A 25,033-nucleotide genomic window follows, 5' to 3' on the forward strand; every position below is an offset into this window, starting at 1 on the left:
TGACATGCTTTCTGTGGTATTTTGCTTATCCAGGTATTCTTATGCTGGAGGCCACCAGTGGCTCAGCATGCGTAGATGCAGTTTGCTGCTGGCTGTTTTGTTAGAGATTGAGAATGATTTACAACCAGATCTTGACAGAAATGTTCTCATTAACTCCTTCCCCCCATTAAAAAATGCAGATATCGAGTTTGTTGCCTCCTTTTGCCAGTTCACAGACTGACAACCCTGAGCTCAAACCACCCGATTGTCTTCTGCTTTCTAGAGGTGGCTTAATCCAAACTCCATCGTCTTGCTACCCTCAGACCCACCTCTTCATCTCTGCCTTACTTTGTTCTTGCCCTCGTCAACACTTACTCTACTACATAATTGTTCAGACATCTCACAGCAGGTTGAAGTTGAGAGGTCAAGTGAAGAAAGAATAAGAATAGGATCTGACCTGCTGCAAGCTCTTTCAGATGCAAAGGACATGAAGAAAAACGAATTGCACTGAACTGTAATCTTCCATATTTACTCTTTGATTATAAACAGTGAGGTCTATGCTATGAACTCTTACACTCCTCCCCACATCCAAATGCGTTGCCACAGTCAAAGGCAACATAGGTTCATTCATCCCAAAGGCAATCACCTGCCTGCTTGGGGCTCTATCATATTTTCTGTTCCTTCACTGGCAGTGTGTTGTTGGGCCAAGAATATATTACTTATTTTGGCACTATTCGCCAGCTCCAAATCAGCCACACAGACTTACAGTGCTGTAAAGTCATAATGATGCAATCACAGTAGAGTGGTCAAATGCATATGAGGTGTATACATAAAGTAAAACTAACTCACTGCCTCTACAGCTCTGCTCATGTAGCAGTTGCTTTTCTGATTGCATAAAGCATACTCTCCCCCTTTATTTCTCCTCTTCAACCCAGAAGGACTTTGTTTCTCTGTGCTCTTACCACTGTTTCTGATCAGTAGCCATAATCTACAACTGAAATGGAACAATTGGCTATGGTGGGGCTGAAAATATAATATCAAAACATTAAAGTTGATCCAAAAAATAAGTGACATAAGCCACTAATTTCCACAGAAACCATGACTATTTTCCAGCAAAACATACAAAGGAGAATATTCAAAACAAATCTTAACATGTATCAGCACATTACTTTCCAAATAAGATATTTTTCACTTTTTATTTTTGTTATGGAGAACTAGAACTCATAATTTAGAGAAGATATTTTTTATAGATGGTACTCCAAACTATAGCTGAACCAAAGACTATGACTTTGTTGCAGGATCTCTCCAAAAGTCACATCACAGTCACTTGGATTTCCTTGTTGAACAGAAATGGCCCAACTCTGCTTTTGCACCAAACCCAAGCTGTTTGTTTCTGCCTTGGCTTCCATCTTGGGCCATCTCTGTATGAAAACAGACAGTTTTCACAACACACACTCGCAACTGAAGACTATTTGCATTGTCTCTTTCTATAAAAAGACTAATACCATCACCTCTCCTTTGGATCTGCACATGAGAGAGAAAGAAAAAAAAATGCTTTTGTGACCTACAAAAGCCTTACTTGAAATAATTCTCTACGACTTGAGGCCTTTTGGAATGGAAGGGATATATTGTTTTGACTTGATTAAAGCTGAAAAGTTGATTTGACATCCTGTTGTCAAGGAAACCAATTCACACACAAAAGAAAACAGTTGTGATGGTATCATTCAGACTATTCAAGTGACCTTAGAAAGAAAAAAAGGCTTCAGTTCCAAAGATTTGTATTCAACTCACTTCACCACTGTAGAAATAAAGATCATTGCTCTTTATGCTTATTGGAAAGCAGTTTTCAATCTGGAAAAAGCAAAATGCCACATCTTCTTCCAACTGCCAGATCCAATACTTTGCTGGGACTGTACACATAAACACACCTACCATTTACTGCCTATTTCAAAGAAGCTCAGGAAGAATCACGCAGAAGACGTATAGGGAAGGAGAAGAAATTTCGTTAGTTGACAGGACTGTGATAAATACCCCTTGACACATACCACACCTATTGAACAGCAGCTTGCAAGCCAGGCTTTAAAACATCCTCCTCAGCTACAAATAAAGCTTACCTTGAGCACAGCACTGTTTGAGCCCAGCTTTGTTTTCCTGTGAGATAGCAAAAAGCAGGATTTTTATTTTCTCTGCCAGCCTCCTAGATCCTCCAAATTTTAATTGTTCATGCATGCAATAAATGGGATGCAGGTAAGTCCAATCTGCTCACTCCTCCTACTGAGAGAATCCCAAAGAGGCAGAACTGTCCTGCTGACCACTACCACCACCATCCAGCTTTGCAGCCCATATAAGTCTCACTGAGGTTTAATTCCCTGACAGCTGTGGGTAGATTGGAAAAACAAAACTTTCTATCTATCTGTTCACACACTGTAATTATACATCTCTTTCTCTGATGACACAGCCTCTGCCTGGCCGAGTAAGCAGGCAGATGACTAAATAGCAACTTATCTGGAATTCATATTAGAAAAAAATAGGCATGATATTAATAAGGAGGGAAATACACTGAGGAACGAATGCCAGTGTTCTTACATTATTGTCATTTAAGGGCATCACACCAAAGGTCATGGAGATAATAAGCCTCAGTCATTTTCCATTTGTTACACAACATACAAATTGCCACAGTGTTAATGAATATCTTTCCCCATTCCTGGCCAGCCAAGACACTGTATTATTTATTCTTAGACAAGCACCTACCCCTTGGAATTCATTATTTCCATCACTTCTTGCAGCACTTTGTCCTTAGGGCTGAGCATAAATGCCACAAGGCAGCTGTGGCTGGAGCATCAAATGCTTCATATGCCTGAGTCTGACTTTCTTCTGATAGAGCATTTTTGCTGAAAGTGCATACAAAGCATATTTATACTATTTATGATCATCTATGCACACACATTCATATATGCTCTCTTCTTGCAAGTGTCTTAAGCCCCTTGCAGAACACACAAAAAAATCTTTTTTATTGACTCTACTTTGTAGATATCGTTTGATACTTACATATTGAAATAATAGTTATGCTAGAAACACCAACTGACCACAACAATAGAAGCTACCATGAAATAACCGAATTTCCACTTAAAAAGATGACAACTGGAAAGTAGTTCTTGGAATATTCACAGAAATGTGGAAGGGCTTGTACGAAGGAATATACTGCTTAAACCCTCTTTACTCCTAATAAACTGCTAAGAGCTAAGATTGCACAGCTGAGCTATAGAGAGAGGAATGCCTCATTTCTAATCTGTACTTCATTGTATTTAAAGTTTAGGAATTTTGCATAAATATAGATAGCAACAGCTGAACTAAATTCATATTATTTCATAAACTGAGGGGTTTTTTTAAGACGATAAATTATACTGTAAGTTTAATTATGGTTCACCATAAGTATAAAGAACATGCAGATGAAAAGAGAATATTGAAGGCTGGTAGCTTTGTACAGTTCTGAAAAAGACTAAACTTTATGTGCATAATTAGAATTAGAAAGAAATGAATGAAGGCCAACACCAAATGCTGAACTAAAATAAGCCAAAGTTACTTTCTGCATGTAATCAAACAACCTCCACCTCTGTCCCCGAGACTGAAACACCACACACTGCATTTTAATGAACATCTTACCTTGGTATTTTCTCCTCTCCCACCCGACAAACCCAAACAGCAAGAGCCAGAAAAGAAGCAAGCTGATGGCACTGCTAAGCTTACCCACAAACAGGTCCATACTCCTTTATGAGTTTTGTGTGGTTTTCCCAAAAGCCCTGGATAAAAGAAAAATGACAAAGTATTTTAGAACAGTACTTAACAGAGAACCTATTATACAGTGTTGTTAACGCTCAGACCAAAGCTTCGAGCTTCAACTAGCAGAACTATGGTATGGCAGAGGGATAGAACTAGATGATCTTAAGGTCCTTTCCAACCCTAACTACTCTATGATTCTATGATTAACTCATAGATCTCGCCTTTCTCTCACTGTCCATCTCTGACAGCAGAGTCTGGAAATTATGACTGAAAAAAAAGTCCCAACCCCAGAAAAGACCTGGAAAGCCTTGAAGCATTTTTTCATCAGGGTTTTACACTCCAAAATACGTTACCATTTAATGATTATTTTTTTTTTTTTAAGTAATTTCAAGATTAGGGTCCTGACGCATAATATTTTCTGATGTGTGTGTGGATGGAAAAACTGACAGAGAAATTAATAGCAGAATAAGCATATGACTTACTACACTCAAGAGAAACACAGGGAATGTGAAAAAGGTTTTCTTGGGTTGCTTTTAGTTATATTATTTATAAAAAACAATCAAAACCCAAACCTGCAAAGCTGGAGTTTAGCATGACGCAGTCACCTGGGACACGCTGCAGAACAGCAAGCAGATTTATTTTAACAAACTTTTAGAATTTTTACTGTGTTTCATTTTCATAATTGATGAAAATTGGTATCCATTTATCTAAATAAACCTGCCACTAGACTAAATTGTTAGTGTCCTAAATGAATTCAAATTGATTAATCTGAAAGAAGGTGTGCAAATGTATCCCCAAAGTGAATAGAAAAAAATCTGTTTTATCAAAACTGCGATGTTTGAGAATCATATTGCGTTGTGTTTGTAACTTGTCTATGGAAAAAATAACACATTTGACTGCATTAATCTGCATTTATATTAATTCAAGAAAGACTATTGTGATCTATCTTCATTCTTCAGAGAAAATCCACTAACAAAGCAGAATACTTATGCCTCATATTGACTCTTTCCTATTTTTTATGACACACTGCAGAATATTAGCTAGAACAATATGAACTGTTTTACACACATTAACTACAGACATAAATAAACAAGACCATATAATGTGTGCATGTTTTGGGATCATTTTACCACACTAAGCAAAAGAAAATCTGGTAATCAAAAGTAGTTATCCTATTTAGCACCCAAATCAACAAAGAATTTGCACCACCTACAGTCCTCCTCTTATAAAACCCTTGATATGTCTTTTATTCTTATATAGTTGTGCTTTATTTAGTTTTAAATCCTGGACTTGCAATATGTTTTGGGTTTTTTTTTTTTAAAGGACAATATGTCTCCGGGTTAAGTCAAGAACTTTAGGTTTTCCTTAAGGTACACAAAGTTAAAGCACTGGATGGTGTGTAAGAAAACACACTAGAGATAAAATCATGAAAGTGTTGATTTAGATGATTACCTGAAAAAATACATATTCTCACCTGGAAAATACTTTACTACTAAGGTAAGCAGAAAAGCCTCATTCATTAGCACCCAGAATCTAAGGTGGACAAAGCCTTTGTAATACCACAAATACAGCTAACTCAAAAAGGCTTTTATCTGAGACACCAAAGGAGGGGAAAAGATACATACACATTCACATCGACCTGCATTTTGCTATAGAGATGCTTCAGCAGTAGCAGGATTTCAGCCTACAATTGCTACGATTTCATCATTACAAAGCTTGCCTACTGCCTTCCCCTGCTGATGCAAGGGGAAATCCTAGGGGCAAATTCTCCCAGCGCTGTTCTCCAGGCAGCCACCGAAGGCTGCCTAAAGCAGTCTCAGTTCATCAGTGCACTCTGACTGCTTTGCCTGGCAGAGTGGCTCCAACCTGGGTACACACAGCTGAGATTTACAGCCACACTGAGGCACCAGAGTGACACAGGGCACAGCTTGAGGTTATCAGGCATTTGAACATGGGGTGCAAAGCACTGCTATATCACAACAGTGTCTGTTGCATGGGGCAGAGGGATTTCTAGCCTTGCAAGATGATGCCAAATCAGGTCTGCCCTCCCGCCCACTTTCCTCCTAGCCTGAGCCTTCAGTAAGGACATCCCAAAGTACAGCCTGAACCTTGCCTTCTAAGTTTTACTTTGGATTGCGAGCACGCACATACGTATTGCACTTGCTGTATCTATCAGCTGCATTCCAGTGAGCCAGCAGGATATTAACATTTACAAGAAGCCTAGGCTTGAAATCATTCAGTGAAAAAGCCTTCCAGAAAGCCGGCTTCTTGGAAGTGCTGCTCCTGGCTCACTCAAGTAGAGGGGTCAGGGAGAGCACATTTAAAATCAAGCCTGTTAACCAGTAACTGGTTTTCCACCTCCAGGTCTCATAAATGATTGCACTGGCTTAAGATTAACCACACTTCATTTTTCTTCCCCAAAGCGAGACGTACAAGGCTGCAGGATATGGGGGGAGAGGAGGAGTTGAAAAATATCTGGGAGAGATTGTGAGAAAGCATCCTCAGGAGTAAAAAAAGCACTTGTTCTTTCACTCTGGGACACTTTCTCACATCCTGCACGACCACACACATGAACACACCACTGCATGCCTCCAGAATCCACCCCCAGGACCCACTGCTATCCTGGTCTCCTTCACAGGCATCCTGGAGCAGGTCTCATCGGGCTGCTGGGAAAGAGAAGCAAATGGCACATGAAGAATCCTGGGAGGCTGCAGTAGCTGGGGCTCAGGCAAGGCAGAGCATGCCCTCCAGCTGTAGGAAGCTGGGGCTGTATGAAGGCACTTGTGTTTCTTCTCAATAGTCACGAGAAAGGCCAATGAACCAACGCGATGGTCTCACTACACAGGGAAGGGATATGCCACATCCACATCACTCTGCCACTTTTACAGCCTGAACACTACTTGCAGTAGACAGGTACCTTGAAAACATCCTCCTCCTGCTATGAGTCACGTTTGAAGCACAGCAAGACTCGTAAGTGTTTTTGGTAACTTATTTACACTAGCTGAGCTCCAAGGCTTATTACTGCAGGTTTCTCCAGGTTTATAACTGCAATTGTACTTAGTACCTACAGGAAAACTAAGCACTTGCCCATCAACAGCAACTATTTCACTAGAAAACGGAGGTCAAGACCTCTCTTTGACTCAAGATTGCCCAGTGGGTAACACCAGGAGAGACAGCAAACTCAGAAATGGTGCCTGCTGACATGTACCCAGTGGCTTGAACAGCCATAAGATAGGAGCTATAATGAAGCAGTGTGAGGGTTCAGAAGGGGATAATCAGGCAAAAAAAGGAAACATATATTCTGATGGTTTTGGAAAACAGAAGGAAACTGAAGAGCAAAACAACACTTGGTATTCCAAGATGACACCGTGTACATCAGGAAGAACCATAGCACGTTAAACAGTTACTCGTAACAATGAAGTGTAAAAGCATAGTAATGCTATTCCAAGTCAGAAAAATCACTTAGCTTTTACTTTGTTCGGAAGCTGCAGAATATGAATTGTCATCAACAACTACTCAGGAAAGGGTTGGGGCAGGGGGGATTTGTCATGTGTGGCCTCTACAGTGAGGTACCGGCCTGATGACAGCCCATTATGAAACAAGATAATGCAGGAGTATGAAAAGCTTCTTTCCCTGAAGAAAGCATATTTTACAGCATCTGGTATACCATGGAAACAGCAGCTCAAGTGGGCTGACTGCTGCACACCCAGAAGGCTTCTTTGTTTACATGGCTGGCAGTTGCCTCCCTACAGGGAATTTGCATTCTCCCCTTCCTCTGAGTGTATATCATCAGCTGCATCTGTGGGCAGAACCACTCATAAAGCCAAACCTTGCTCTCATGGATACAGGTGCAACCCTATGGAAGGGAACAAGATTTGTGTCTGCATCAGCCAGAGCGAAGCCTGGTCATGGTCAACCATGATATTGAGATATTGAACACTGAAGCTTCAGCTTGAGCAGCACATACATGAAGGGGCTTCAGAAAGGACTCCATTGGCTCAAGTATCCCCTTCCCTTTTTTCAACAGATTCTGCAACTCCAAGATGGATCCTTCAGCAATTCCCTCCATGTTGCATATTCACCTTGCTAGCTCCTCACAGCAAGGAAGAAATCTGCAGCAATGTCATCTTCTCTCCTTGCTGAAAATGGTTGTAGGCACTAAGCCAAAGGTATCAGAAAGAGGCAGTAGTAGTATGGGTGTCAGTTTCTGACGTATCTAACATGAGGCATATCCAACCTATTAATTTTCGTTACTCAATACCTGCAGATCTTGTGGCTGTAAATGGGGACTTAAGAGACTTTAAGGTTAAACTCAAGCTTAAGTGACCCAGACTGCATGCAGGATGCTTTGTAACTTTTCAGCTTGTTGTAGCTGGAAAACAAATCTTGTGGTTTATGAATTTAGCTAGAGTCCGCAAGGGTCACTGGGTAAAATGAAGAGGGCCACAAAGCTGGGATCCAGCAGACGCATGCACCTCACAGTAGCTCACAATTTGGCCTCCAAAAATTGACTTCCAGAATGCAATGAGGGCAGCCCTTGAATTTTGTAGTGTATCAAATGCCACAAAAGCTAGTGAGCTGTGTGGAGATGGATGTGGTATGCCCATCAAAATCCAGTGCAAGTCGGAAACATTAGCCATGCAAGAATAGACAAGTGAAAAAGGGTTCTTTTGTTGCCCCTTCACATATTACCTGATGTCAGTCACTTACCAAGACAGCCTGGATTCAGACCTGTGACTCAAAAGCCAGCAATGCCACATCTTATCACTAGGCCTGTATTTGCTTCACCCTCACCACCCTGTAAGTCAGACATGATGTTCTGTTTCACTGCAATATTAATAACCACAACATCAGTGTATGAGTGCACACCTCATATTAAGAGACAAAAATCTATAGTTAGTTATGGTACATAATGACAATGAATGACATCTATGGATCAGATTTTTAGTATTCAATGGGTTTCACATGTCTTTTTTCCTTAGACCACCAAGAAAAAAACAAAAAAAAAAAAACAAAAAAAAACCTGCTAATAACCTAGTACTCAGATTGATTTTATTTTATTTTTTTTTAAATACAAGCTAGCATTTAATTAAAGCATCCTTGTATTAGACTGCAGCCCTCTTTGAAGGAATGACCCCAGACTGTACATCATCTCCGGTAATAATCCTAGTGAAAACACTAGGATGCCAACAGACAAGAGGAGGAAAACAGCATGAACTTCTAACCAGCCTGATTCTGAGCCATGTACATAGTTTGCTTCCTCTGATTGTTACCCTTAAGGCCGTCCTCTGTGTGTAATTTGGTTTAATTTATGTGTATGCCGTTTCAGATTTTAAAACACACATACAGCCCTTCCAAATTTATTAAAAGCAGCCTTTCTACCCTTAACAGTTATTAAGAGAGGTTAGTGTTATGTAATTAAGTTAATCCTCATCTGTAAAGGCTAATTAACTGAACACTAATTGAATCTGCATATGAAAATTTGGACAATGTGTTCTCATTACACAAGTTAAAAAAAAAAATTGCCTGAACTAAATAGCAAACAAATTATTTTTTTTTTCCTTTTACCTTTTCAGGTCTTTAATAAAAACTAGGTGGGCAGTTTTATTTCTGTGTGCTGCATTAGCCTTGCTGTCTGGAACAAGTGTCACATCACTGTTTGGAGAAACTGCTCAATTCCTCCCCTGAAAGATGGTTGTTTCCCCTCTTGCACGAGGTCTCCTTTCTCTCTACCCTTACTCCATGCCTTTCATCACGCTCTTCTCCTGTCCACGACCTGCCCTGGTCAGAGAAGGCAGAGGCTCTTGGGATCAAGTCATATCACCCAAAGGACCAGATGGCATTGAGAGATCACCTCAATGGCTCATATCCCCCAAAAGGATCTGATGGCACCATACAATTCAGTCATGTCAATCCACCACCCCAAAGCCTGCATGCAGCCAGCTTGAAGCCACCTAGATGGTTTTGGCAAGGCACTACTCTTACGCCCAGAGATCACTTGCTAGTGAAGTCCTAAGGAGCACACAGCCTCATTCTCCTCTGCCTGGGTGTGCCTGCATTACAAAAGCAAGACATGTTTTGGACCCTTTTCAGCCTTTTCTTGAGACATTTACAGTTTAAAACAGTCAGGTTTCCAAGAGGGAATTAAGAAAAGCACATCTTCCTTTCTGGTATTCTCTGTCTCTCCCCATTAACCAGGTTAATGGCTGATTCTAATAGGCTGGTAACTGAAGAGCCGGCAGGAGGGAGGGGAAGCCAAGCAAGTAAATACACAATTGCAAGCCTGACCTCAATAGCATGCAAGATTTTGCAGTGCATGAAACACAGTCCTCAGAATTTCTCATAAACCCCACCATATGTTTTTAGCATTTGAGTGACAAGCACCAGTCCTGCTTAAGTGGCATGGCTGGACAGAGCATCTGCAGCCAGTTAACAGTCCCTCAGGCATCACTTCTGGCCCACCCCTATCAACCCACCACCCTGCTTCACAGCAAGTACCTAAAGGAAAGAGGGTCAGAGGAGTGGGAAATGGGATACACTGTGCGTTATCTTTCTTTGGGAAGATAACACATTTCCTAGGTGAAGGAACAGTGGAAGAGATACATGGACTTCAGTAATAGATTTGGTCTGGTGGCAGGTGAACAGTCATCACACCCAAAAGGATGAAGATCAGGATAAAAATTGAGAGACAGCAAACATGCAAGCTTAGGGGAAATGAGTATGGACTGATTTGATGGAAAAGTCCATAGACTTCTCAAGGGTCAGTTTTGGGACAGACCTTGTTCAATGTTTGGAGGTCTGACTTTGGCATAAAAGTAGACTTTAGTGAAGTACATCCATGGTTCTGGGTTGAAAGACAGATTCTATCCTCAGCTGGCAGAGAGATTGAGATTGTCGTATCGGAAGAATTAAATGACCTAAAGAACCTGAACAACTACAACAGAGGAGAGTCTTTAGTTGAAAGCAAAGCCTCATGCCCTTAAAGGGATTATGTTAACTGCAAGAATTTCTCCAGTAGTAGATTATCATTTGAAAATAACAGTGAAGGAAAAAACCTGGATGGACACATCAACCACAGGATAATGATGAACAAGTATGATGGAAACTACAAACATATAATACCTGGGATATGCTTTCTCTGGAATGCTGCATGCAAATCTGATAAACCACATTCCAAAGGAATGAATTAAAAATGGAATGAGTAGAGAAAAGGCTTACAAGGATCCTCAGGGCACAGAAGGCCTGTCTTACAAGTCGTAATTAGGAGAGTTCATTTCAGCAAACCAAAGGTTCATTTTAGCAGACCAAAGGGAGTAGGCATGCCTTCTGTCTATAAATGTACTGGGAGTAATCATCAGGGAGGGAAAAATACCTATTTAATACAAAGGCCTACATTACAAAAAGATCAAATGAATATAAACTGGCCATGGATAAATGTTGCTAGCAATCAGATGGAAGTTATTGACTATCAAAATAGTAAGATTTTAGAGCAGACTCCCAGTCAGAATAATGGGGGCAAGAACCTCAAGGAGGGTTTTGAGGCACAGGAGATAAGATGTGGATACTTAGAAAACATAAGAGTGTAGGACAAATAACCCAGCTTATCTACACCAGCCCCTCAAGGTGATACACAGCCACTTCCAGAATAAGAAAGACTCTTCTCATGGAAAAGATTTACTGCACTTTCATATGTGCACGCTGTATTCACACTTCTAGTTGATTCACCTTAACTTTCCAAAGCATTCCTATATAGATACGGCCTCACACATTAATTTGGCACACTGCAGTAAGATTCTCGGTTTCTTTTTGTCTTTCTCTTTCCAATCTCATTTCACTTTACAAACTTCATTTCCACAACATCTTTGGGATGGTAAGTACCCATCTGTCACAGGTAGGGAGTTGGAAGTACACAAGATGAAGCAATTTGCCAAATGCCACAGAAGAAGTCAGTGGTAAAGCCAGAGAGAAGTTGCAGGTTTCTCAGTCCTCCTTCTTGGTATTCCTTCTCTGCCACAGAAACACACACAGTATATGAGATAGGAGTATCAACAAATTTGATCTATTTCTGAGCTTTCAGACATATCACATGCCAGAGGCTGTGGAGAAAGGCATGACAAAAACAACCCTACATACATGGTTAAAACTAAAATGTTTTAAATAGAGGGAGGATTCTTCCTCACCCAACTGTTAGCTTAAGATTCAATTACTTTTATCGTAATATGCATAGCTACAAATGTAATTAGTCATAAAATTATCCAGACCCTCAAATTATTCCAGCTGCTGTATTTGACTCCCTGATTCTTGCAATGATGAATTCTCCAGACTGATTACACTTGCTAAAATAATATTTCTTTTTATCTATTTGGAAGTTGCCTGCCGTTAGCTTAGACCTTGTTTATATCTACTGTAGAGCTATAATTGCAACCTTACTATTTTTATTAGGACTATTGTCTAGATAACACTTAAACCTGCTAGGCCCTTATTTTATTTAACAGTAAATGTCACAGAAGATACCTATTCAGGCTTCTAGGATCCTTTATCAAAAACAGAAAACATGTCATTATGAAGACATGTACAAAGAGAAATACAATTTGTGCAGTGTGTGTTCATGAAAGGCTCCATATGAGGTCTTACAGACTCACTGCAATTTCTGATCCTGTGATAAACATATATTTATGATAAGTCAAGAAACTAGAAAAAAGAGAAAGGAATGATAGATTTTATTTTATTTTTTACTTGACTATGTAATTTCCACTAAATCTCTTCTAAGTCATCTTCTTTCCAAACTGACTGTAATTCTCTCCTACACAATCTCTTCTTGTATGTAATTCCACTGGATCACTAACCATCTCTGTTGCCTTTCTTAATATTACCCCATCCTCAGATTTCAACAGGAAAACAGAGAATTACAGTGCTCTCTATAGGAGGGAATTCATTGTGCAATACAAGACCATTGCAATGTGTATTTTCACTGCGTGCTCAATGTCTCTCAGATGGATTTGCGTAAGCATTCAGCACATCTTACTAATGGTGAATGAATTCTATTAGTTTTCTTTGCTGGCCTCCCTTAAGGGAAGCAAAGCAGTAATTGCATAACTTAAAGAAATGGAAACAACTTATCGTAGGACAGACAGACAAGCTAGCTCAATCTAAGGAAACAAACATTTCAGGAGTAATCTGACAACACATCACTATTTTAGGGGATAACAAATAGGCATTTGGAGAAATGAAAGTTGACTCCTTTCCCAAGAAAGGCAGACAGGGACACTTTTTCACCAAGGACCTTCTCCATTTCTGAAGAGTGTCCCTCTCCTTCTTAGATACATCAACAGCAGATTCCCTCAGGTTATGAAAAAGTAATTTGTAAGAATAAAAGATATTAACAAATCCCATTGTGCAATCTTAGGTGCCATAGAGTGCAAACAGACTTTGAAATAAGCACAGGAAAAATTACATGTCCACATGCAAATCTTGCATCTTCACCTACTGAATCATGATGACAGTGTTCAAACATCCTTTTCTGATGCAAACTCTGGTCTATCTCATATTGCTTTAGCTCACTAGTATCTAAATGGATACTATTTAGACAGGTGGGTTTCAAGAAAACCTGAGCTTTAGGAAGCAACATTACTCATTCAGTGGGTCATAATACCTTGGCCTCATCAGAGACATTCTGCTTCTATAGTGCTAGGGGTCTCTACCATTGTTTAGGAGCTGACTATCAAATCAATGATACTTAATTATCTGTGACCACCAAGGCTGAAACTATGAAACATTCACCTGAAAGAACTAAAGATTATCACAAACTCCATCTGCGTTCAGCTCCTGAATTTGGTCTTTTATTGTGATGACACTAAGACACAAATTGGTGCCCAAATCAAAGCACTATGCTGCACACAGAGTACTCCATCAAGGGAAGAGACCTGGAAAGAGCATTACATGTGACAGACATTAGTCATGCCACTTAGCGCATTACTGAAAGATACTAGGACTATTTCTGTATTTTAACATAGCTGGACAAGCCCAGCTTCCTCTTGTCTAATTCCCACCTTGTATGGATGCAGGCTTTCAAGCATGAAAGGAGAAAAATGTCCCTATAGATTGTGCTGGCCTCTGATGCAGAACAGAGCACATACTGCTATCTATCCGTAGCATGGACAGGCCAGGCATAGGCATGACAGGTCCCTTTTTACTACCATCTATCATATGGCACCTCTGTAAAAGCTACAAGGTTAAGGGCAGACAAGTCAGCTTGACACCCACAAGCCTTGAAGTGAGCCCATACATTCAGCAGGGCACAAGGGGGCACGTGGCTGCTGAGCTACAAGCATCTTCATCCTAGCCCTGTGAACAAATACACAGTGTGCTTCATCTTGCTCCCAAACCAACAGTCTACCAGGTTGAACAGACCTACCACTACTGACAGAAATGTGTTGTAAGATCCTGTGCAAAACAGAATAGTCTTACACCTTTGTGAATAAGACAAGCTGCAGCCTCAACAGCCACATCACACTGGGGAGTTAACATTTTACCTATCTTACAGTAGGTACTCCAACAAAATATTTTTGTTTTCATAAGGATACTTACTCTTTGTGTTCTGTCCTGAAGCCAAATACTGTTTAAGAGTCAAGCCACCCGGGTGGTAGGATACAAGCATGAAAAACAGATACACTAGAAAGCTGTATCAGACCTCCCTGGAACAAGGGATTAGAAAGAGACAGACAGAAACACACAGTGCCAACCCCTGCGTGGGCTGGAGAGAGGATTGCAGAGAACAGTAGGAGCTGAGATAGCACAAGGAAACTAAACAGGAGGATGCAGTGGAATGAGCTTTTGGGACAGCTCTAGGGATCAGTGAGGCCACTGGTCAGTACCTCGGGCAAGCACAGGTGGTGCCAAGCAGAAGCACAGTGACAGCTTCAACTGTGACAATTCCACAGACAGAAGAGCTTGGGTTTGGAGGGGGGGATTGAATTGGCTCATGCTAGGTATTCTCTTCTGTTTCTAGATCGCCACCTGGGACTGGATTCAGCAGCAGCCTCAGAAGCAGCACTTTGTCAATCCATCTAGGCTTTTTTTCCCCTAAATGAATGATGCCACACACCTGCAAATACCAGATATTTTCCAGAGGAACAGATGCATTTAGCTGCCTTTTCACAACTGCATTCATCTGCACCCAGAAAAGGAGAGAGGGGCTTGGCACTTTCATTCAATACAACAGCTATACAGAACTAGATGCTTTGGCACAGGACACAAAGTCGAGAGCAACCACTGCTCCTCCATCTCCCTGTTGAATTAGCCACATTCCGACGGATTTGGACACTGGCAGAAAATAACCACTGCCTGGGACAGAAAACAACTCTTCTATCACACCCAACCCATAAAGCAGCAACGCAGAGGGACTGTCAAGGAAAACAATGGCAGGGGACAACAGCACAACCAAGCTCCTTACGAAGACATCTCAAATGGAAAACTGTTAGCATTTGCGCTGAGTACAGTGTATATAGTACCAAAGTGCCACCCCTTACAGAGTTGAGGGTTTGAGCATCCCTGCCTGCAAGACTGTCACGTATTGTATTCCCCAGAGTGTTCTCAAAGAGAAGAGGACCTCTGTCTAGTAAATGGTAGGAAATCAAATTATGTGCCATATGAAGGACAAATCCTGTCCAGAAGTATGAATCAAAATAATATGATGAATTATTAAGAAGTGGTGCTAAAAGTTTAACCTGCCTGACATCAGTGTTTGTCCCACAGAAAAAGGGACAAGGAATGACCATTGGAGAATGTGGCATCCACTCATGCCCTGGGAAGTAAAAGGGCATCTCATCATACCACTGGGGATAGTAGAGGGCACCCTATGAAAGCCATGGGGAATCTCCTGCCAGTGCAACATCTGGCAGCAGCCTAATATTTGCCAGCTGATCTCTAAACCCAGCCATTGCACAACAGGTACATCAGGAAATAGTGGCATGACCTATGTGAATAGATTCCCGACCCATTGCCAGGTCCCTGAGGGCTTTCACAGAGACATGACAATTCAGGGGCTACTTAAAACTTCAGGGATTAAACTGGGTGGAGGTTTTTTTGACCACTCTAAAAACTTGGCCTCCCCACCATACATTTGGGTCAATGCCTCTTTTTAGTTCAAAAATCAAAATTACAGGGTTGATCTAGAAGTAAAAATAAAAGCAAGACCCAGATGAAGAGCATATATATCTATTCCTCTGACTCGCCTGCTAAAATTTCAAGCTAAAAATGTTATACACACACCCCCCTACTTATATGTAAGAATATATATATATTTATTCATAACAACCTCATGTTATTTATATTACAATGCAGGATGCATAAGAGAATCAGGTCCTCCAAAATACAGGGAAATATCTCAGCTGCTCTGGAACAGGTCATTTCTAGAGGATGACAGGTGAAATTCAATTAAAGAAACAGCTTTGAAACACTGTCTTTAGAGCAGAGTTCCTCTCTCCTGAAAATCCTTAATATAGTAGCTGGACATTTAGCTCTGTTACATGCCAAAGTCTTTGTGTCTTGTAAAGAAAGAGTAAGGAAAAGAAATGTTAATGGCCTCTTTTTACGGTAGCCAGTTGTTGGAGGAGGTGGGAGAAAACAAACCACATAGAAAACAATTGCCAGTTTGTGGTCTTGACCATTTAAAAATGGATCCCAAAATAGACTGCTAAACTGTTTCACCCTGAGCAAAATTATCCATGAATACATATGCATGCACACAAAAACAACATCTCTTGACGCAGTGCTGATGGTGACTGCAGTCAAGGAAGAAGCGTTATTGCATTCCATATAGTGAAAAGACCACAATGCAGTTAATTATTCCAAAAGGTTTTCACAAAGCACAATTATTAAGCTAACATTATCCTATTATTGTTTGTTGCTATGGAGATAATATAATCAATATATTTTCTGGATTGATTTTTTTAATACTACTAGCGCACTGCACAATATAGCAAGATTTAACTCAATGCATTAACTGATTTTAGTTTATGATTGGCAAAGTCTTGAGGCAATAGATTGCAATCCATCTCACGCCTATTATTCTATCAAGACACTTAATGCCAAAATCTCTGCTGCAAAAGCAAGTTTTCCTTGTTGAAAACGAGAAAAAGGACAACAAATTTCTCTGAAGAGACGCAATCTTTTAAGCATGAATTTAACACTTATTCCTAATTTCCCTAAGCCAAACAAAAACTACCAGACTGACTACAGAAGCAGTAGAAAAGCAAGCTGTGTTTGAACTCTCAACTTAAGATGCTTATTTATTCCAGTGGGGATGTTTTGATGCATTGTCGTCCTCCACATAATACAAACTTCTCCTGCAGCAACAGGAGGATCCGAGAGAACGGCAGCAATTGTGGCACTGCACTGGAGCCCATCGGATGCAAATGCAGTTCCCAGCCTTGCCAGCACCTCTTCCTGTGCAAGCTTGGATGAGGTCACTACTGCCTGCTCCTGTGCCCAGCAAAAATAGCAGGCACTCAGGCACTATAGCTACTGCTCTCAACAGGTGGTAAAGCAAAACAGAGCCACAGCCCTCAGTTTCCTTGCCCATAAAACTGCAAGAACATTTCCTTTCTTTCAGGTCTGCCTCTGCAGATGATATGCTTTTAGCAAATCAAGTGACTGCTCCTATGTTAGAACAGTGGTAAGTCTACACAAACCTGATTCTCAGAGTTTTGCAAGACAGTAATTTAATATATTAAGAGGCTTCAGTTCTGACACAGTTATTTCAGCCTGTTACCTCTCCCCAGGAGGAGATGGGCTTGTCATTGTGCAAGGTCTCAAAGCCTTTTAATATATATTTGCCATAATTGTGCATAGAAGGATTTTAACAGGTTTTTCCCTCCCATATGGCTATACTGTGGTAAATTGCCTTCATCTCAGTCCCAGAGGTGACTATATTTTTGTCAGCATGGTTTATGCTCAGGCCAAAATGTACAAGTGCAGCATGCTAGACTCTGCATAACTAAATAAAAGAAAAAGAAAAGGAGTTACTGCCACATATTTGTAAGTAACAATGTCTGTTAACTCCTGTGAAAATTATATGGTTACACTTTCAGATGCCACTGTGTGGCTTTAGCTGCCTTGGGTTAGACTCAAGCATATAAGCATTTTGGCCAAAAAGTGTACAACTGCTTGCATAAAACATAAAATTATTAATCACAGTAATAACCGTAATTCCACTTTCTCTCTTCCCTAAAGGCACCAGATTGGGTGGTCTTGTCTTTCTACATGAAGTGGGCTGGGGCCCAGTAATGTAACTTTTGCACTTGTTGGAGGGGATTCATCAGGAATGATGATCATTCACAGAATAAATATGTTGCCTATGCAACACATCTGGCCCTTCTGGCCCCGGGGGATAAGTAACAGAGTTAGGAATGCACATTCACAACCCATCCTCTGTAAGACTGCTGTGATACCACTAACATGAGCAGAGCTAGGGCTGATTTAAAAGCCACCTCTGCCCTCCTTGCTCTGCATGGCATGGATTGTTCTCTTCCATCACATTTCTTAATGATGCCACTTTTATTAGAATGGATCTGAAATGCTACGAGGGCATAAGCCACAGTTAATTAGATAAGCACACACATAGGGTTGCTTGACTTTGCACCTTGTTTACTTTTATGTAATTTTATAAAAGATCTTTCTGCTGGATGGGGCTTAGACAAGTAGGTATGATATTCAAACAGGCTACTGTGCATGTGCAGCCTTAAAGGACACCATCTGCTAGTTCATCAGCACCGTAAAGCATTGATTGATACACATCACTATTTCAAGAAGAAAAACTTCATTCTATTTCAAACCACTGACTGCATGCTGTCCCCCACAATGCTTTATCATGCAACAGGCCAGAAGTTCTGCAAAATACAAACTCCTTTACCTGTGGTCAGTCAGGTTATATTAACTTTGGTAACAAGAATGATATAATTCCATTCCTAAGCAACTGGTCTAGATAACAGACAGACAGCACCTCTTGTAGACTGGTAAAACTAGGCCTGATTTTACCACTTTCATTCATAATGAGTAGAGCCTACAAGTGAGACCCCCTTCATTTCAGTACTAGATTATTTTTGCTAAGCAAGATTTTAGTAATCAGTGTCCTGCTGCACTTCGGTCAGTTACATTCTGTAATTTCTGTGTATATTTTTCTAGCCAAAGATTAATTTTCTTTTTTCTAAATTAATCATCATAAAAAAATATTATCATCACAACACAGAGACTGAACTTTGCTGCTGGAGGTTGAGCTCACATGTAGCAGAGAATCATGGAGCAGTGAGAGGCATGGCACAGAAGCACGTGTTAAGGGGGAATCCTGTCCCTGCACAGCAGAACTTCTCCTGGAGCTCATCTTTGCCAGCCTGTTCCAAGCCACTACACTCAGCCAGGCTGCTACAAAAAGGTACTGGGGTCCTACAGCTTCACCTTCCTGATTTTTCCTCACAACAGCCTTAGTGGGAACAGAGAAAGAACAGCCTTTATCTAGATTATACCATGGTGAAAAAGGCTCTCACAAACCTCCTTCTCTAATCCCACCACAGCTCAATATAATTTAACCTGAACCACTCTGCCCATAATTACGTGGAAAGGTGGCTTCAAGACAGGAGGTTGAAGGGGAAGCCGGCACCGCGTGCTGCAGAGCTCCCTTTGCCGGCTGTGCGGCAGCACTGTGCTCTGGGAGACGGGAGCTGTTCAAATGTTTTGACAGAACATGCCGATTCCTCGGGAATGTTTTTATTCTAGTCAATGTGCCAATTCTGCACAGATTTCCAGTGGAAAGCAGACAGACAGTCTGGGTCTGCCGAAATAAAACTGTTTCACCCAGGAAAAAGAAAAAGTTGCATCTTCAGACTATTTTTACTTGATTTGTGATTGTATTTGTTTTAGTTTGTTGGATTGTTTTCATTTTTACCTGGAAACTCCATTTTCTAGCAGGCTTTAAAGACAGGCCAAAACACACCAAATCACTGGAGAAGATTAAGCACAAGACATCGGAAGACTTTTGAGATACAGATACATAAGTAAACAGTGCACAGAGATAAACAGGGAAACCCAGAAATTAATGATGTTATAACTAGAGCTGCTTAGTCTGGGTCTGCAAGAACCCAAACACCTCCATTTTTGCATTTGTGGTTGTCTTTCAAAAGCTTTCTTTTTTTTTTTTACTTTTGCCTTAGGGAGTTTTTTATAGGGCTATTATAATTTGAGGTCTGGTCTTCTCGTGGCAGGTCCTCCATCCAGGAAATGAAATAGCATTAGAAAATGAAATTCACATTTATGTGGTCTTTGAGATGGCTCCCTGGGGCATTGGGAGGAAAAAAAAAGGGTAGTGAAAAATACAAATACAAATATAACTATAAGATACTTGCATGGTCCCTAATTCTATCTGTCATGAACTACAATGAGACTCGCTATTAAAATAGAGAGCTCTAGTAAGGTCACCATCTGTAGCTTTATTCTCCAAAGCTCTTCCATTTCCCCCTTGTATGTGATCAAGCACCTTTTCCACCCTACCTTGGTAGGTAGAAGATGTTCCTGACCAAGACTGTCCTCAGATGTGGAGCACAACTAAGGATAACTCAAACACCACCCTTCATCTGTCTTGCCACAAGCTTTTCACAACACATTATTAAGTTGCAGCATATTAACAAAGCAAAGTAGATATGTTCCCCACTTTGCAAGCTATAATGTTTGCAAAAATCATATATCGATCACCTATTTCTTGTTAATACCTTTTTCTACTTCTTTTCTAGACTATTCTCTGGAGCCACAAGATGCCTTATCCTATCCAGGGTTTATCACCTGCTGTTTCAGCTCAATATATAGACATAAAAGCAAATACAGGCAAAGCATTGAAGACTTAAAGGTTCTCCATCTCCTTTTTCTGCCTGTCCAAAGTGATACTTCCCTCCAATCCCTGTTCTCACCATGTAGCTTTTTCCCTTTTCTTGATTGAAACATAATCACCAGGTTTAAAGTCCCACTCAATTTCCCAGAGAACATTTAAGCTCTTCATCATAGGCAATTTCTTACAACTCCTCCAGCATAGCTTTCACTAATCCTACCTAAATGATGGCAGAGGATCATGCCACCTATGAAAAGTTAACAGTCTGTATACTCCCAGCATTGAAAAAAGCCATTAGATATCACGCACAAAACCTATGGAAGTTCATGGAGTAGTAAAGTCTAATTTGCAATTATCTTAATTTCTTTTATAGTTTATTATGAAAATACGTATTTGAGAATATTTTAAAACATACAGCTAGGTTTCAATTTCTTTTTCTCTTGTTTATAATTTTGATTTTTCTTGTCATAAGGTAAAATAAAAATTACCGGTGTTCAGTAAGTCGTTTTTCCCTACCTGAATATTTAGAAGCGGCCCAGTGCAACTGTCCAAGGAACATTTCAACTATTCCTTCTGCCTTATTAGAAATTATCTAAAATTCATGGAATATGAAAAAAGTTTCAAAATGGAAGCAGAAGGTTAATTGCAAAGAAACAAAATGAAAAGTTAAAAATTGCAAGGACAACCCAAGTCTGTATCATCTGTTTCACTACATTTCATGGTGAAGACAGAAAGAAAAAAAATAGCAATTTGAATTACATGTTTTTAAAGCCTTGAGTGTCTCCAGGGATGGCACATCTACCACCTCTGTGGGCAACCTGCTCCAGTATTTTACCACCCTCATTGTAAAAACTTTCTTCAAGTCCAGCCTGAATCTCCCCTCTTTCTTTGAAACCAATACCCCATATCCTATTGCAACTTGCCTCCTATGAAGGCTCTCCCCATCTTTCTTATAGGCCCCTTTTAAGAACTGAAAGGCTACAATAAAGTCTTCCCAGAGCCTTCTCTTCTCCAGGCTGAACAAGCCCAACTCTCAGCCTGGCTCCATAGGACTGGGGCATCAACCCTCTGATAATTTTTGTGGCCCTTCTCTGGATTTGCTCCAGCAAGTCCATGCCTTTCTTGCACTGAGGGCTCCAGTGCTGAACGCAGTACTCCAGGTGGGATCTCACCAGAGCAGAGTAGAGGGGCAGAATCACCTCCCTCAACCTGCTGGCCATGCTACTTTGGATGTGGCCCAAGATATGACTGGCTTTCTGGGCTGCAAGCACACACTGCCAGGTCATGCTCAACCTTTCATCCACCAGTACCCCCAAGTCTTTGTCCTCTGGGGTACTCTCAACCCCTTCATCCCTCAGCTTGTATTGATACCAGGGGTTGCCCCAACCCAGGTGAAGGACCTTGCATTTGGCCCTGTTGTACACTTTGCCTGGGAGGGGAGGAAGGAGGGAGAACCCAGAGGGCCACAAGTCTTACATCTAGATAAACCTACCAGAAGATGGTAACACTCAAGGTGCACCTTAAGCAGCCAGAAGACAGCACATAACGAATACCAGGGATTTAATGGCACATGTTTGAACAGACAGTCTCCAAAGCCTTCTATTATTCATTTTAATATAAAGCCTTGAAGAAACTGAGCCTGGCTAGCTGCAGCGGATCAGACCCACAGCGGATCAGACCCACAGCAGCTGTACCTTCCTACTCTCAGAAAGGGAGGGGAAACTATCTTGCTGGCCATCCTCCAGGATGACTTGCTGTACAGAAGGCCAGCTTCTTATTTGAAGAGACATGTCATGCTGTAAACATTTCTAGTGGAGCTTGGGTTATCAGCACTTGTAAGAAAACCCTAATGAAAATAAATTGTTATGTATTTACCCATATGCTGAGGAGCATATGGCTAATGCATTTAGACACTGCTAATGAAGTTAAGACTCAGCTAAATTTGTTGGCTCATGGATAACAACTGTTCTCAACAACCAATCTGAGCCCACTATAATTTTAGCATTACAACTGATACCTGGCTATTATTACACGTACTGATCCTGCTGACATAGAAGAACTGTTTTCTGAATACAGATTTCTCCACATTGCAGTAAGAAAGTGAGCAGCATACAATGGCCACTAAACTTCAGATTTACAGGTCACGTAAGCAAGTTACAACTTACTTAAAACAACAGAGACTGCTCTTATTCACTGCAGCCCTGAGTCTACTGCTTTATTTTTTTTTAATTCAAGGACTAGAAGACTTCATTTAGTCCAATCCCATTCTCTCCAGGCCAGTGCCACACTGATGTGACTACAGCCAAAACTGAAGACAACCACACCTAAGAAATATTCCTACATTTTTAAGTCCACATGTAGAAGTCCATTAAGTTTGCTACAACAGTTCCCAGAGTCTTTCTAATTCAACCATTTCACTACTGCCCTGTTTTTCAAGGTGAAAGTCTCTACTTCTTGTGGAACTCCTACTCCTTGCAACGATCACAGGTATCTTGGAGGCCAAAGTAAATTTCATTTTAAATGATTACATTGAGTTCATCTGCACACTACTACCATTGCAACTATATATTATCTTTATTCTCTTAACCTGTGTAGCATGGCTGTTGTGTTCACTGTTGCTACATGTCATGCCAGAGCTGGCTTTAATTTAGCAGTACATGCTGCTTAATGAGCAGGCTACATAGCAAGCTCCAGAGAGTTATGTGATGAACATGTAAATGTACTCTCCAACAGACACAACACGTGGCAAACCTCCCCTACACCATTCTTATGAGCCAGGTATTATTTCAATGATGCAGACCTCTGCTCTGATGGATCTTGGGTAGTCGTTTGCCAGTTGTCACCAAAACCCATCACAGGGCAATGGTTTTTGTGAAAGATGAAATGGAACAGTAGAAAAGCATCTTGCAGTGCTACTACATTGAGAACCCACTTTACTCAGGCACCTCATTTATAGACCAGAGTTCAGACCTGGCATTAATTCACAGCCCCACTTGCTCTGAGAACATTGCCAAATCATTTAATCTCCCTCCAGCCTTCAAGCAGCCCAGTCTGTTAAAGACAGCAGTGATACCAGCCTCCCCAAATACACCACAGAAAATTCCCAGAGAAGTTGCTTAAAGTGTTTTACCCCAACCTGATGGAAAAGACCTATGTCATTCTGCAGGTGAGTAAAAAGTGGGTGAAGCAGGAAATTTGCTTACCCAGAAAATAAGAAAGCTTTGCCCCAGCCAGACTTGCCCAAAATCACATTGGGTGTCTGGGAAAAGCATGATTGGAATATCTCTCTTCTCACTCACTGTGCTACCATGGGGAACCATCATCCCTTTTCCACTTAATGGGTAAGTAAGTCCGTCACATACAGCTAGCAACTGCCTCAGCCATTACCTCTTCACTTCATGCAGTGTTTAATGAAGCAAGCATAAAGTATTTCAAAAGGAACCACCAAAACATGGCTTAAAAAAATACCAAAAGCATTATGTTGCCAATCAATGAGGTCTTCATCTCCTTCTAGGGGCAACTGCTGAGGTCTACAGGAAACACACAGCTCTGCACAGCAAACAGATACGGGAGCTGCTCCAGGAAGAAGCTATACAGTCAACAGCCATTCCTTGGAATATGAAAGGGACCTGTTTCTTCCCTCAAAGTTAAAACAGTATAGCTCAAAAGAGCAAAAGCATCTGTCATGACCACTGCTACCTTCACCACTTGAGTCATCATTACTCACCAGCAAAGCAGCAATCATTCACCCCTGTTTTTTCTGTCACATAAAACCTGTCAGTTTCTTTGCATATCCTAATACTGTCTCTCCAGCTTCGATAAACATTAGAGTTGATATGACATTCAGGGACACCTAGCAAACAGCTATTGGAAACATTGAGTGCAAAATACCTGAGGACATCATCCCTCTACAGAAAGGTTTCTGAAGCATTTGCACTGCTCTCCCCGAGGCAGGCTCACCCTGCTGAGAATCCACAAACTCAGGGAGAAGCTGGGGTGAGCCACAACACAGCTCCTGCCAATGCTCTTCTGAGAAACCAGAGGTCCAGCTCTTGCTGAAGAGTGCAAGCAGCATTTAGTCAAGTGGGAGACAGGTAATTGTGATGTCTTCATTTTCCTGCTTTAGGTTCCCACAAACAGGCACTGCACTGACTTTGTCAGGGTACCTGACAACGCTAACATCTGATCAAAGCAGGCAGCAGAGAGTATCAGCTGAAGCTCGGAATACACATGTATTTGAAGGGTAGAGAGACTGACTTTATAGACATATGAATATACATGTAAAATCACATCCAACCCCAGGTTTTCTGTCACACTGCAGACTATGACATGACTAGGTTTAGATCTGCACCACATGCAACCACGTCACATGAAATGCATGCATACACAGGCCTCCCAGTC

At 41.0% G+C, this 25,033-nt stretch overlaps 1 protein-coding gene across 1 annotated transcript in view; it reads right to left on the minus strand.

Annotated features, from left to right (window-relative positions):
* The window catches only part of TBXAS1 (thromboxane A synthase 1 (platelet)), a gene marked incomplete at both ends in the record, with an annotated part of 107,323 nt that overhangs the window by 76,664 nt on the left and 5,626 nt on the right, over positions 1-25,033 (minus strand). Inside the window, one exon of the mRNA XM_010014546.1 lies at positions 3,727-3,779. Within this exon, the coding sequence (XP_010012848.1) occupies positions 3,727-3,779 (53 nt within the window). The remainder of the gene's footprint in view (positions 1-3,726; positions 3,780-25,033) is intronic.

Source organism: Nestor notabilis, unplaced genomic scaffold, assembly GCF_000696875.1.
Source record: "Nestor notabilis isolate BGI_N333 unplaced genomic scaffold, ASM69687v1 scaffold745, whole genome shotgun sequence".
Classification (NCBI taxonomy): Eukaryota; Metazoa; Chordata; class Aves; order Psittaciformes; family Psittacidae; genus Nestor; species Nestor notabilis.